The sequence below is a fragment of the Alexandromys fortis genome, unplaced genomic scaffold, assembly GCF_014885135.2.
Source record: "Alexandromys fortis isolate MF-2015 unplaced genomic scaffold, M_Fortis_MF-2015_v1.1 scaffold_48, whole genome shotgun sequence".
Taxonomy (NCBI): domain Eukaryota; kingdom Metazoa; phylum Chordata; class Mammalia; order Rodentia; family Cricetidae; genus Alexandromys; species Alexandromys fortis.
This window is the reverse complement of record NW_026067947.1, coordinates 6121321-6134995: the sequence shown is the minus strand read 5'-3', so window position 1 is coordinate 6134995 and position 13675 is coordinate 6121321. Positions and strand designations below refer to the sequence as shown.

The 13675-nt window shown below is 38.7% G+C and overlaps 1 protein-coding gene across 1 annotated transcript in view; it reads left to right on the top strand.

Moving 5' to 3' along the window:
- Cntn3 (contactin 3) overlaps window positions 1-13675 on the top strand; it is a 386288-nt gene that overhangs the window by 338903 nt on the left and 33710 nt on the right. Inside the window, exons 14-17 of the mRNA XM_050149360.1 lie at window positions 8115-8232; window positions 8991-9149; window positions 9252-9401; window positions 10831-10901. Of these exons, the coding sequence (XP_050005317.1) occupies window positions 8115-8232; window positions 8991-9149; window positions 9252-9401; window positions 10831-10901 (498 nt within the window). The remainder of the gene's footprint in view (window positions 1-8114; window positions 8233-8990; window positions 9150-9251; window positions 9402-10830; window positions 10902-13675) is intronic.

Genomic DNA, 13675 nt, shown 5'->3' with positions numbered 1-13675 from the left:
AAATGAAGGTTTGACACGACTGACTCAAGCTATTTAATAAAGAAAGAAACATTAATAGTTTGGAAAAAGAGCACAAAAATGAAGACAGAACAGTACAGACAGCATTCAAAGAGTATTGGTGCTCATAGGAATTCACTGCAAGGTTATCAGACCCCTATGTTGTTTTATTTAGTTATCCTATACCCTAGATCATGGGTATGTAACCTTTTGGTTTCTATGGCCAAGTTGGATAAAGAAGAGCCCTTTACCCATCAGGAGAAGTAGATTTGGGATATGGGCTGGAAGGACTTCGGAGGAGAGAAAGGTTGGGGGAGAACTGTAGATGGAAAGTAAAATGGAATTAAAACTAAATTAAAATAAGAAAGAATTATATGGGTTATGCATTAAGTATACAAGCACAAGTGAAGGCTGCTGAACCAAACAAAGAAAGCAACATCATCTGTGGGTAATTTTCATATCCACCATCATAGGTTAGCAAAATGACCTCACAAAATAATCTAACTTACACATTAGTGTTTGTACAAAAAAATTAAATTCTGAAGCAGATCCTTGATTGAAATCTTTATTAAAGAAAACGAACATGTCTAAGTAATGAGATTTTTTAAATTAATTTTTATTAAAATCATAAAAAATAGGACAATGCAAAAGTAGTCATATACTTGACAATGTAGTTGAACACCAATGTATCAATGTCTTGTTTGATGATAATAAATGCAGTTATCAATGAGTTCTCAAGGTTCTCATTGGATAGTTCGTTCTAACTTCGCATGCAGTGTGCTTATTTCTTTTTTTTTTAGTTTTTTTATTTGTTTATTAAAGATTTCTGTCTCTTCCCCACAAAGATAGTTCAATATGGGTGCTAACAGAAAGCAATGATGGACTGAATAAGGCATTTCCATGAAGTAGGGAATGTATCTTTTGTGAAGACAGGTCCTGTACAAGTTAGTAAAGAGACACAAGCAAACATTTCTTTATGTTGAATGTGAGAATGAAGCATTATTCATTCCACTGAAAAATGAACAGGTAATAAATTTATGTAAACTCTAAGATAGAGTCACAAATATATTAAAATATTTTCTAAAAATCTTCAAAACTGTTTTCAAATTATCTTTATCATATCGAAAAGCAAGACTACATATCTTGGCTGTTCACAGGCCAGTGTTTACCTGTGTCAAGATGCAAAAACAAATTTGCCTTCATTTGTGTTTGCTCTGATTTCGGTTTCATTAGGAACACTTATAATTTGAAATGTTATATGACAAGGTTTTACCTTGCAAATTTATATTTAATTAATTTAAATAATTGGTTAATGTGCAAGGAAAAAATTCTTATAGAGTTCCACCCTGAAGCAATGAAGTACAAGCAGCTAATGACTATTTGTAAAAGGAAAATTAGCCTCCCCCAGGGAAAAGGCCCCTAACTGGTTGTCCAGTGCAGAGTGGTCAGCCCTGGAGCCGTTTATACATAACAACCAAAACGAACTCAGCAATTGTATCCATTCCTATACACATACCAATCGAAAAAGCTATCACCCTGAGAGGGGTGGGGAAGGCATGCGAAGGATTCAGAAGGCATTGAGGAGGGATTTGAGGGAGCAAAGGGAAGAGGAAATGTGGTATTATTTTATTTCAATTAAAAACATATTTTATTTTTATTGTTTTTATTGTGCTATACATTTTTGTCCACTCTTCTCCCTTCCATTCCTTTCCCCTTCTACCCTCTCCCATGATCTCTATGCTCCCAATTTACTCAGAACTTGTCTTTTTCAATTTCCTATTTAGATCCATGTATATCTCTCTTAGGGTCCTCTTTGATGTCTAGGTTCTCTGGGGTTGTGGATTGTAAGGCTGGTTTTTCTTTGGTTTATATCTAAAAGCCACTTATGAGTGAGTACAAGTTATATTTGTCTTTATGGGTCTGGGTTAACTCACTCAACATGTTTTTTTTTTTCTAGATCAATCCATTTGCCGTCAAATTTGTCATTATTTTTTATTGCCAAGTAGCAATATTACTCTGTTGTATAAATGTACCATATTTTCTTTATCTGTTCTTCGTCTGAGGAGCATCTAGGTTGTTTCCAAGTTCTGACTATTACAAATAATGCTGCTACGAACATTGTTGAGCACATGCCCTTGTGGTATGTTTGAACATCCTTTGAGTATATACCCAAAAGTGGTATTTTGGGTCTTGAGGTAGATTATATATTAATTTTCTAAGAAATCACCATGATGGTGGAAGTCACAAAATGATCCCACACTAGTTCAGAATTATGAATAATAAAGGGTTATTTATAGGGGAGACTTACAGATCACTGTCCTAGATAAGGAACAGAGTCTACATAAATAAAATAAAAAGAATGCTAGGTGAGACTGTTTATTTCTATTATGCAGATTATTTGGCAAGGAAATGGCAGCAAAGTTGGGGTCTTCCTCATCTCCTTTCCCAAGACAGCATAAAGTTGGGTTGCCAATTGTAAAGGACAATCAGTGATGTGGGAATTATACTCCAGTGTGAAATTCCCTTAATAATCAATTAAAAGAATACTCACCTGCCTGCTAAAGAATATTAAAAATCTATAGTTTGCAATGATCAGTTAAAACAGAATTAATAATCATTGTGTTTCACTTACCAGGTCACCACTAAGTACATGTAAGTTCTGAAGTTTTCAGGTGGTCTGCAGTTGAAGATAACATAGTGTAAGCCGCACACTATCATAAACTGAAGCGATAAATGCATACAGATAAGAAGAGCCACATATATTGATTTGCGGTGACATGGAAACACGGCATTGTCATCTATGTAGTATATTCTTAAGAAGAACATGATCAAGTTATAAAACAATTAGTATAAACAATCTCATACCGATTTAAGTTTGTGAGTTTGTGTTGTATGCATTCACTGCTCTCCTGTGCTGCAAGCAGCCTTCACACCATGCGCTGAACACCCCTGCCCTGGGAAATTATCACCATGCTTCCAAATATTCTGTGATATTACGTAATATTTGATAAATATATTGGGGGGTGGGAAGTCTGTGAAGTTCAACACTGCTGAGTTTTGACTAATTTTACTTAAGATTTTCTGGATATTCCTCTATGATTTCTTTCATCACAGCAAACCAACAACTGTATTCTCTAAGGAGTCAAACTGATAGAAGAAAGGGTCACTTGCATATATGTATATCTTCTCGACAGAAATTCTTTGGAAATTTTGGCATTTCTGAAAGTTATTACATCTTGATAAAAATCTTAGGACTTGTGACTAACACCTTAATTTGAATTTTGATTATTAAACATTAAATCTTATGAGAAAATTAGAGTTAGAAACTACAGTTTTATTATGTGAATACATTAGCTTATCGTTTCTCTAAAAGCCATGCACTTAAAAGTATAACTGTACATACTCATATTTTTGGCAGCTGTTATTTCTCTACCAAAGTGTTAAATCCAATTACCTGCCACAAAATGATCTCTGTGATACAACCAACACTGAACTCAAGCGACAGAATATGGCTGTCATCCATATCCTTGTCATTCCCATGATCCTTCATTCTACTTTTTTACTGAGACTACTAAGACAGGCCTATACTCTCAGCTGTTTCAGAAGCTGAGGCAGGAGGATTGCAAATTTCAGGCCAGGTTGTGGGATGTATAAATATCTTATCTATAAACAAACAATCTATCTATAAACTATGGATGTGATTGAGTGGGAAAGTTCACACTGAGTACATGTGAGGCTCCATATTCTACTCCTAGTGCTTGAAAATCTAACAGCAAATGCAAAAGACAATTGATCCTAATTGTAACCATAATCTAGGTCTCTCACGTGATAAAAGCTATATCTTGTAGATTCAACCATATCAGTCTACATGTATTGCTCATTTATTTATGAGCAGACAGTATTTCATTAACTAAGCCATCTGAAACCTATTTTAACTAAGGGAGGCAGTTAATTTCTTTGTTTTCCCTATAAATTTCCTTTAGTGTATATACACATGCATTTCTTGGGGCATAGCATAAGGAACAGAATTAATTGGAAATGGGTTGTACATATAACTCTGTTTTAGGTGATATTTGAAGTGATTCAAGGAAGAGATGTATAGATTTCTTATCCCAACGACAACAGCTCTAATCCCTTATCTGTAGCAGGTATTGAAAGTGTCTCTTTCATTTGTATTTGTCTATACACAGTGTGTGCAGCATGGTTTTATTTCACCTATATTAAACATTCTAATTCATAAGCATAACTTGTTGTACACATGCAAATCTTGTGAGTCTGGCTGCAGTATATGTCCCGGAAAGCAGAGACTGTGTTGGGTAGGGCTCTGTTCTTAGGTGACTTTGAAGTATGAATCATGGTGCATGGTTTTGTTAAGGAAAATTTCACTTACTTCTAGAGCTCTCTTAAACGACAGCACTTGGGTAGGAGACAAAGCACTGGAAAAAGAAGAGTACAAATAGAGTAGAAGTAGGTGAAAAAAAAGATGAAGATCCTGATGTAGGATTCCTCTCCTTCTGCTATGAATATGTTTTATTATAATTGGTTATTAAAGAAGCTGTTTCAACCGGTGGCTTAGTAGAGTAAAACCAGGCAGGAAATCTAAATACACATATGGAGAGAAAGTAGATGGAATCAGGGATATGCCATGTAGCTGCCGAAGGAGAAAGACAGCAGCTACCAGCTAGAACCTTACCGGTAAGCCACATTCTTGTGGCAATACACAGATTAATAGAAATGGGTTAATTTAAGATGTAAGAGTTAGCTAAAAATATGCCTAAGCTATTTGCCAAATAAGTGTTGTAATTAATATTATAATTAATATATTAATCTGTGTTATTATTTGGGTCTGGATGGCTGTAAAATGAACAATGAATCTCTTCTTACAAAAAGGTCCCTCTTAGTTTTTGGAAAATTTTCTTTCTGTTAAAAAATTCTTCCTCTTCTTCTTTTGAGAATTCTCTGTTCAGTTCAGTGCCCCATTTTTTAATTGGGTTAATTAGCATTTTAGAGTCTAGTTTCTTGAGTTCTCTATATATTTTGGAGATCAGACCTTTGTCTGTTGCGGGGTTGGTGAAGATCTTCTCCCAGTCAGTAGGTTGCCTTTTTGTCTTAGTGACAGTGTCCTTTGCTTTACAGAAGCTTCTCAGCTTTAGTAGGTCCCATTTATTCAATGTTGTCCTTAGTGTCTGTGCTGCTGGGGTTATACTTAAGAAGCGATCTCCTATGCCCATCTGTTGTAGGGTATTTCCCACTTTCTCTTTTATCAGGTTCAGTGTGTTCAGACTGATATTGAGGTCTTTGAACCATTTGGACTTGAGTTTTGTGCAAGATGATAGATATGGGTCTAATTTCAATCTTCTACAGGTTGACATCCAGTTGTGCCAGCACCATTTGTTGAAGATGCTTTCTTTCTTCCATTGTATACTTTTAGCTCCTTTATCGAAAATTAGGTGTTCATAGGTTTCGGGATTAAATTCCGGGTCTTCTATGCGATTCCATTGGTCGACTTCTCTGTTTTTATGCCAATACCACACTGTTTTCATTACTGTAGCTCTGTGATAGAGTTTGAAGTCAGGGATGGTAATGCCTCCAGAAGATCCTTTATTGTATAGGATTGTTTTGGCTATCCTGGCCAAAAGACACCTAAGGTCATGCTCAACCTCATTAGCAATCAGGGAAATGCAAATCAAAACAACTTTGAGATATCATCTCACACCTGTCAGAATGGCTATATCAAAAGCACCGATGATAGCCTTTGCTGGAGAGGCTGTGGACAAAGGGGTACCCTCATCCATTGCTGGTGGGAATGCAATCTTGTGCAACCACTTTGGAAATCAGTGTTTCGGTTTCTCAGGAAATTCGGGATCAACCTACCCCTGGACCCAGCAATACCACTCTTGGGAATATACCCAAGAGATGCCCTATCATATGACAAAAGCATTTGTTCAACTATGTTCATAGCAGCATTATCCAGAACCTGGAAACAACCTAGATGCCCTTCAATGGAAGAATGGATGAAGAAAGTGTGGAATATATACACATTGGAGTATTATGCTGCTGTAAAAAACAATGACTTCTCGAATTTTGCATGCAAATGGATGGAAATAGAAAACACTATCCTGAGCGAGGTAACCCAGACCCTAAAAGATGAACATGGGATGTATTCACTCATAATTGGTTTCTAGCCATTAATAAAGGTCATTTAGTGTATACCTGTTGAACCTAAAGAAGCTAAATAAGAAGGTGAACCCAAGAAAAAACATATAGTTATCCTCTTGGCTAAGGGAAGTAGATAAAATTGCCAGGGAGAAAATTGGGATCTTGGGGCTGGGGTGGGTTGGGGATAAGGGAGGACAGGGAGAGAAAAGTAAGAAAATTTAAATAAATTTATTAAAAAAAATTCTTCCTCTTTTTCTATGTTGATCATGAGAAAAACAACCAAATGTACACCAAATACTTATATATACATAAAATGAAAATAAAGGAATTTATGAAAACATGATTGGTTTTTTATTATATATCCTCTGTAGGTGAACCTGATGCATTCCTTTGGGGGAAATATCTTTGTTGTTGCTCTGTTTTGTTTTATACTCAAGATTACCTATTTCTCTTTCTTTAGTCTTCAGTAGGAAAAGTCAGTTGAGCTTCAAGTTCCCAACACCAATCTCTTCCTTACAGAATGAGTAAGAGCCAAAAACAACCAAAGGTAGATCCAAATGACAAAGCAAATAAGAAAAGTAAAGTTAAGTTCTCTCTAATCTGTTTCAAAATGAGAAAGTAAAGACAGAAGAATATAGGCCTCACCCAGTGCCTTGGTGGCATTTACAGGTCATAGGGCTTCGCAGAAAAGAGGAGATTTCTATGGAAATGATAATTACCCTCCTTCGAGCATGAGGAGCTCATAAAACCAGAGGAGTTTGGAAAGGTCAGCAAGCAGGGATAGTTATCTCCAGGGACACATTTCTAAATAACCCTGAGGAGAAGGAGGGAGGGAAGGAGGGAAGGAAAAAAAAAAGGCTCAACTCGAGGAAAGTAGAAATGTGTGCAAACTGAACAGTTTTTGGATTATCATTTAATTATAGCCATCAATCACCTTACAGCTGCTTCTCCCAGTACCCCAGAAATCCTATCTAAAGCCATATGATCCAACCAATGGAGAATACACAGGCCATTAGCAACCCCAAGGATGGGGAGCAATATGGAAGATATTAGCCTGAACAGGATTTTCGGGAACTACCTAAAATTAGATCAGTCCAGTCCCTCTTGACACAAACTCTAGGCCCATGCAAGAGTAAAACTCCTTTTAATTACCACGATAAGCACTGCCTCTTCTTCTCCCAGGATGGACGTGAAGTGACGATCATTTCTAAGTGCTTCTCTTTCCAGATGCTCTTATTTTAGTCTATATTTCCACTGATGTGGGAAACTGACCTGCAGTTACTCATTTTATGAATGTGAATTTATAGTCTCGGTAAATGAGGACCTTTTAAAGTTGAGCATTTAGATACACATTTGTTCCATTAATTGGTAACAGGGGATGCCAACAAATGTCTTCTGCATAACTGTTATTTATGAGGTTTTAAAGTGCTTTAATTTCTTTTTTAAAGGGGGTTCATATTTTCTTGCTCTAAGTTCCGTAGCTTTTTTAGGAATTAGATGACTTCAGTCTTTTAAGCTCCAACGTGTTGAGAAAAGAGAAAAATGTTTCAACCCTGGTAATCCCCCCTGCCATGCCATATTTATCTCCCACTAGGTACCCAAATGCTTCCTCCTCTTCTCAGGAAGATAATTGCACTGGGGTTGCAACCAGAGAGAACTGAGCTGGTGCTAAGCAGTGGATATAAAAAGAAGTGTTGCCTGGTGGAAGTAAATAGAATCTGAGACTATAATCTCTGCCCTCATTTCTTTTTGAAGCCATAAATACCCAGAGAAATGCTCTATATGCATATAGAAATGTGTATGCCATCCTGCATGGTTTTGAACTTGTCTTAATTTCCAGTGATTTCAGTGTCCTGACTACTTGCCACGTTGTTTGCTCTAAACGCGGATTGCCTTGCCTTCAAGATCTTTTGTGTTTTTTAAATGTAATGATGTTTCATTACCTGTTTCCCCGACAGAGTTCGTCTGGCGATTTAATGATCAGAAACATCCAACTGAAACACAGTGGAAAGTATGTGTGTATGGTGCAGACAGGGGTGGACAGCGTTTCATCCGCAGCTGAGCTCATAGTAAGAGGTAAGCAGTGTCACCTCCTGTGTTGTCTAAAACTGCTCCATGGGCATTGCTCACTAGAGGAAAGCTGTAGTGAGATACTATGCAAAAATGCAAGGCATAATATCGAGGTTATCCCTGACACCCATATGCCAGAATATATGACAATAAGAATGTGTTAATTCAAAGAAATAAAAACCTCAACTGTGCCCTTCAAATAGTTCTTACTGTAATTGGCACTCCACAGCTGCTGCCAAGTCAATGTGTTTTTGAGCATGTCGCTAATTCAACAAAAGTATTTAATAGGAAAGGGAGGGTGGTACATATGCGTCTGCCTCCAAAAGCCTTATCCAGAGCAATCGGAAAATTCGCCAACCTGGGTTGTCATCTAGGGTACTGATTTACTGCTAGTCTGAGAAATAGATGTCCAAAGCATATCACAGAATAAAACACATTGAGGTAGCAAGCCATGTTGTGTTTCACAGGGGAAGCTTAATTTATCAAGGTACTGGGATGCCGCTGAATAGAGCATCGTTTCGTAGCTGTCACCTGTATTCACATAGTATTATGAACCAGTATTCCTATCACTATCTCTCCACTAAAAATGGGAATGTGGAAACAAAAAAAGTGGTAGTTTTATTGCCAGTTAAATGGCATCTTCCCTTAAGTTCTTTTAAAAGTGGCAACAAGTTGGAGGTATTAAAGTGATGATGTAAGCCTCTTTGCTTTGGTAGAAGAGGATGGCGTTTATGGGATGCTCCTTACATTCTTGCCTCCTTTAGGTTCACCTGGACCACCAGAAAATGTAAAGGTAGATGAAATTACAGACACAACAGCCCAGCTCTCTTGGACAGAAGGTACAGACAGCCACAGCCCAGTTCTATCCTATGCAGTCCAGGCTAGGACACCTTTCTCTGTGGGCTGGCAAACTGTCACAACAGGTAAAGTAGATGGAAGAAACAGAGGGCAGCAACATAGAGAATGCGCACCAATTGAGTGCTGGCATAGGCTGGCTCTACATCTTCTGAACTGTTCCTTTGTAGTACCTGAGGTCATTGATGGCAAGACGCATACAGCTACCGTCGTGGAGTTAAACCCATGGGTGGAATATGAGTTTCGGGTAGTAGCCAGTAACAAAATCGGAGGTGGAGAACCCAGTTTACCCTCAGAAAAAGTAAGGACTGAAGAGGCAGGTTAGTGCTTTTGTTTTCTGAGTAATGGGTTAATAGATTTACCGGGGTGTATGTTTCCATTAGCTTTGATCTCCCAGCCACCAAGAGATCTGTCTCAATAACCCATTGTCACAATGATATGACCTTTCTAATAGCAGACAGCCATATGACATATTTCAAAAGAAACCTGTAAGTGACTCTGATGTGGTGTGGCATTTCAGGAGTTCAGTCAGTTGCAGGCGATCATTAGTGTGTGTTGAGTGAATATGTTTTTGTCACTTCAGGTCATAATTACTATCTGACATAACTCCCTGTTAGCAGGGGAAACATTGTTTTCTTTTATAAGAAGCACTGACAAATCAGCCTGATAACACCACTGGGAGCTATGCTGCTGAGAAAACTCATTCTGCCACCACGCTCGGCAAATGCACGCGGGCAATTGATGAGTAGGATATTATAGCTCCATAAGTGTCAGATTAAGAAAGCATCATTTTAAGAATTTATACGAGGCAGTTATTAACATGTGTCACAAGCTGCTTTCTTAATTCTAAAAGCATGCTTCCCTTAAAACTCAGAGTTAGCAGGTAAACCTTCTGTTGCTTTGGAGAGGCAATTGATGACTTCCCTTTCCAAAACCAGTAATGTTAATTAAAATTAGGCATGAGATGCAGCAAATGTATCAGTTTAAGCACTAAGCGAAAGGAGAATGGGATATGTTTGCACATTGTGAATTCACCTTTCCTCAGGACGGTATACCTGATGTTGGTTCTAGGCATTGTGGGAAACAGGTAGCATGTGTTCTGGCTATCCTCTTCATTCCTTCACACAATGTGTTTTTAGGGTCCGCCTGATATGCTTCCAGAAAATACAGCAGGGCATATTACAAAGGCCCTCCATAGAATTTAGATTCTAGTTTCATCTCAGGATTTACAAGCCAAAAGGTTCTCAGCGTGAGTGAGAAAGCTGATATCTGTGGGAGTTTTATCAAGAACACCTCCTAGCAGGACCTGAGGGTTCCAGTCTGTGCCACTCTTACCAAGTGCCTGTGCCATGCTGAGACTTCCAGTCCAGAAGAACCCATGCTGAACTTATTCCCTGTCAATCCTGGGAAATAATTTTTCTGTCACCTTAGTTAGTTGTTATCAAGTAGCTTTCACTTGGGTTATATTTTTTCTCACTATTTCAGAGATTTCTGAATCATTTATGATCTTATGTAAATCAAATAATTTGATGACTTTATCGAAATGTTTCATAGATGCATGTGATTATAAATAACTGATGATGTTACTAATGAGATATAGAAATGTACATATGCACATGCATTTGTATCATGTGTTTTAGCGTGTCAGTGTTAAAACCCTTAATGGTATCTCAAATGAGCAAATGAATCTCCTGTCAAATATTTCCATATAAAAGCAGGGTTTTGTCTTTGTGTCTCTGACCCACACAGCTCCAGAAGTGGCACCTTCTGAGGTCAGCGGAGGAGGTGGAAGCAGATCTGAACTAGTAATAACCTGGGATGTAAGTGTTTGGGCAACATATTTCCCATCAGGGTATTGCTCTTCATCCAATTATCACATTCTCCTGCAGTATTCTGATGTTGATTGTGATGATGATGATGACAGTGGTGGTCATGGCAGTGATGATGGTACTTTTGCTAGTGGTAGTAATATATACACACTGGTGGCACTGATGCTGGTATTGGTGTTGGTTAGAGTGACATCATTTCTGGCGGTATTAGTGCCAGCAGTTGTATTGCTAAGTGATGCTGATGGTGAGAAGAATAGTGTTGTTGCTTATTTTAGTGTTCTTGTGCTGATGGTGGTACTCATGTTTGCACAGGGAAATGGGGAGCTGTTGAGATCATGTTGCTGATAGGTTACTGTTGCTGCTTTTGATGGCAAATGGTGCTAGTGTTTGGGATATTTTTGAGTCTGGTGCTGGAAACAGTACAAGGACATGGTGCTGCCACGGATGCTGTTAATGGTGCTGATGGTTTGGAGAGTGCTGATCATTCATGGTGTCTGTACCTGTGATGGTATTAGCAGCAGCATTGACTGGGGCTTAGCGATTCTGGTGGTACTCATGCTGCTTTTGATAGTGATGGTGCTGTTGGTGTCATGGGTGCTGGTAATGTCCATAGCTCTGGTTGTGCTGATGGTAGCGGTAATGATAGTGCTGCTGCTGCTGCTGCTGCTGCTGCTGCTGCTGCTGCTGCTGCTGCTGCTGCTGCTGCTGGTCCTGGTAGTGGTATTGATATGGCAGTAACAGTAGTGCCAGTGGTCTTGGTGGCCATGATGATAATTGTGCCAGGTATTAGTGATGATGCTTCTGGTAGCTCTGGCAGTAGTATTGGTTACATTATTTCTGTTACTGGTAGTACTGACGGCATTTATAGGTCTGTGCTGGTGGTAGTGCTAGTGGCATTGGTGCTCTAACAACACTGACAGTACTGGTGGTCATGTAGTGCTGGGGATATCAGTACTGCTAGTGGCAGTGCCGATAAAACTATAAAATTCGTGGACCCAGTGATGGTGATGGTGTAGTAATGATGCCACCACTTATCCAAATGATGCTTTTTACTGGAGCATTCTCTCCTGCCCTACAGTTCCTGAAGAATCACTCAGAGTTTTAATACTATTTACACTGTTTGGCCTATTAGCTCAGAATTATTATTAACTAGCTCTTAATTTAACATTTAATTTAAATTAACCTATTTCTATTCATCTGTCTATCACCACTTACCCCGTGGCTTACCAGTGATGCTAATACATCTTTCCCCTTTGTGGTTGGATGGCATCCTCAGACTCTGCCTTCTTTCCCTGTCTCTCTGTTTGGATTTTCCACCTGCCTGGTTATTGGCTAAATCATCTTCTTTATTAACCAATGGTAATAAGACATATTCACAGTATAGAAAAGGGCATCCCACATCAGATGTTACTTCTAATAGTGGTACTCTTGGTGTTGGTATTGGTGTTGGTGTCGATTCTTGTATGACCAATCCTGGTGATGGTACTTGTGTAACTAGTGGTAACTCTAGCGGCCTAAGTCACAATGCTTCTAGTGTTGGTTCTATTGATGGTATAAATGGTGGTAGGCCTCATGCTGATACTACCAATGTTGCTGGAGCTATGGATGATGTTTATTATGATACTGGTAATGGTGCTAAGGTGTTGCTGCCAGCACTGTTTTTGGTGATATTGGTGGTACTGACAAAACTAGTATTGATGCCTTTAGTACTGGCAGTTCTACTGGAATATTTGATGGTGTTGGCACTGTCAGGGGTACTGCTGGTGCTGGTGGTGTTTCTATGGAGCTAGTGGCAGCAGTGATAGTAGGAGGTCTCGGAATACGAATGTGGGTCATGTGGGGTGCTCTTACCAGTGCTCTTAAGAGATGCTGCTGATTCTAGCATTTCCAGCAATGATGGCAATGTTGGTGCTGATGTTGGTGGAACTGCCTCATGGAGTTGGTGTTGTTGGTAGTGATTGTGGTGGTGCTTATAACACGGAGAGTCCTGGAACTGGCCCATGGTACTATAGCTAGTAGTGGTGGTGCTGGTCCTAGTGGGCATTGATGCCAATGGCACTGTAGCTCACCCTGCTGCATTCTGTGGTAATCACCTTTCCTCTCATTTGCACATGCTCATGTCATTCCAAACTCACAATGTGGTATCAGTGAAGACAGTGAGGCAAGGAAATAATAAACAGTACTGAGAATCAGGCCCTAACAGTTGACTCTTATTCACTCATAATTTCCCATGCAACCCTGTGTGTCCCACTGCTATCACACAGACCGTCACGTGCTTGGCTGTCTAGATTCTTCCTGGCCATTCTCTCAACCTTGACTTCCTGTCACAATTAGGAGACACTATAACAATGAATTTAACATTTAAAAGACACTGGAACTAAATTCTCGGTAATCTGCAGATGTTGATTACAAGTAAAATGTCATTTTCCTGGAGTTGAGTGTAAGTAGAATCTTTTACTTAATCACATGCAGCTTTGAATTTAGTGCATTGTTTTCACTTCCACTTTCTCTCTAATTTTCTGTACTGAGTCATAATATCCAGGTATGACCTTTTCTATAAAATTAGCATTTAGAGATTTGATTGTTCTTATTTGTCTTAAAATAACAGGTGTTCTTGAATGAAAGCTTATGTTGTTAGAAACTCAGATTTGGACTATGTGATATTCTAATATCTGTATAGTTATAGAAGATATAAGGTCATTACCTTGATGCCTATGAATGAGTGGCATGTGACTGTCTAAAAGCATCTCACCTGACTGTCTCAT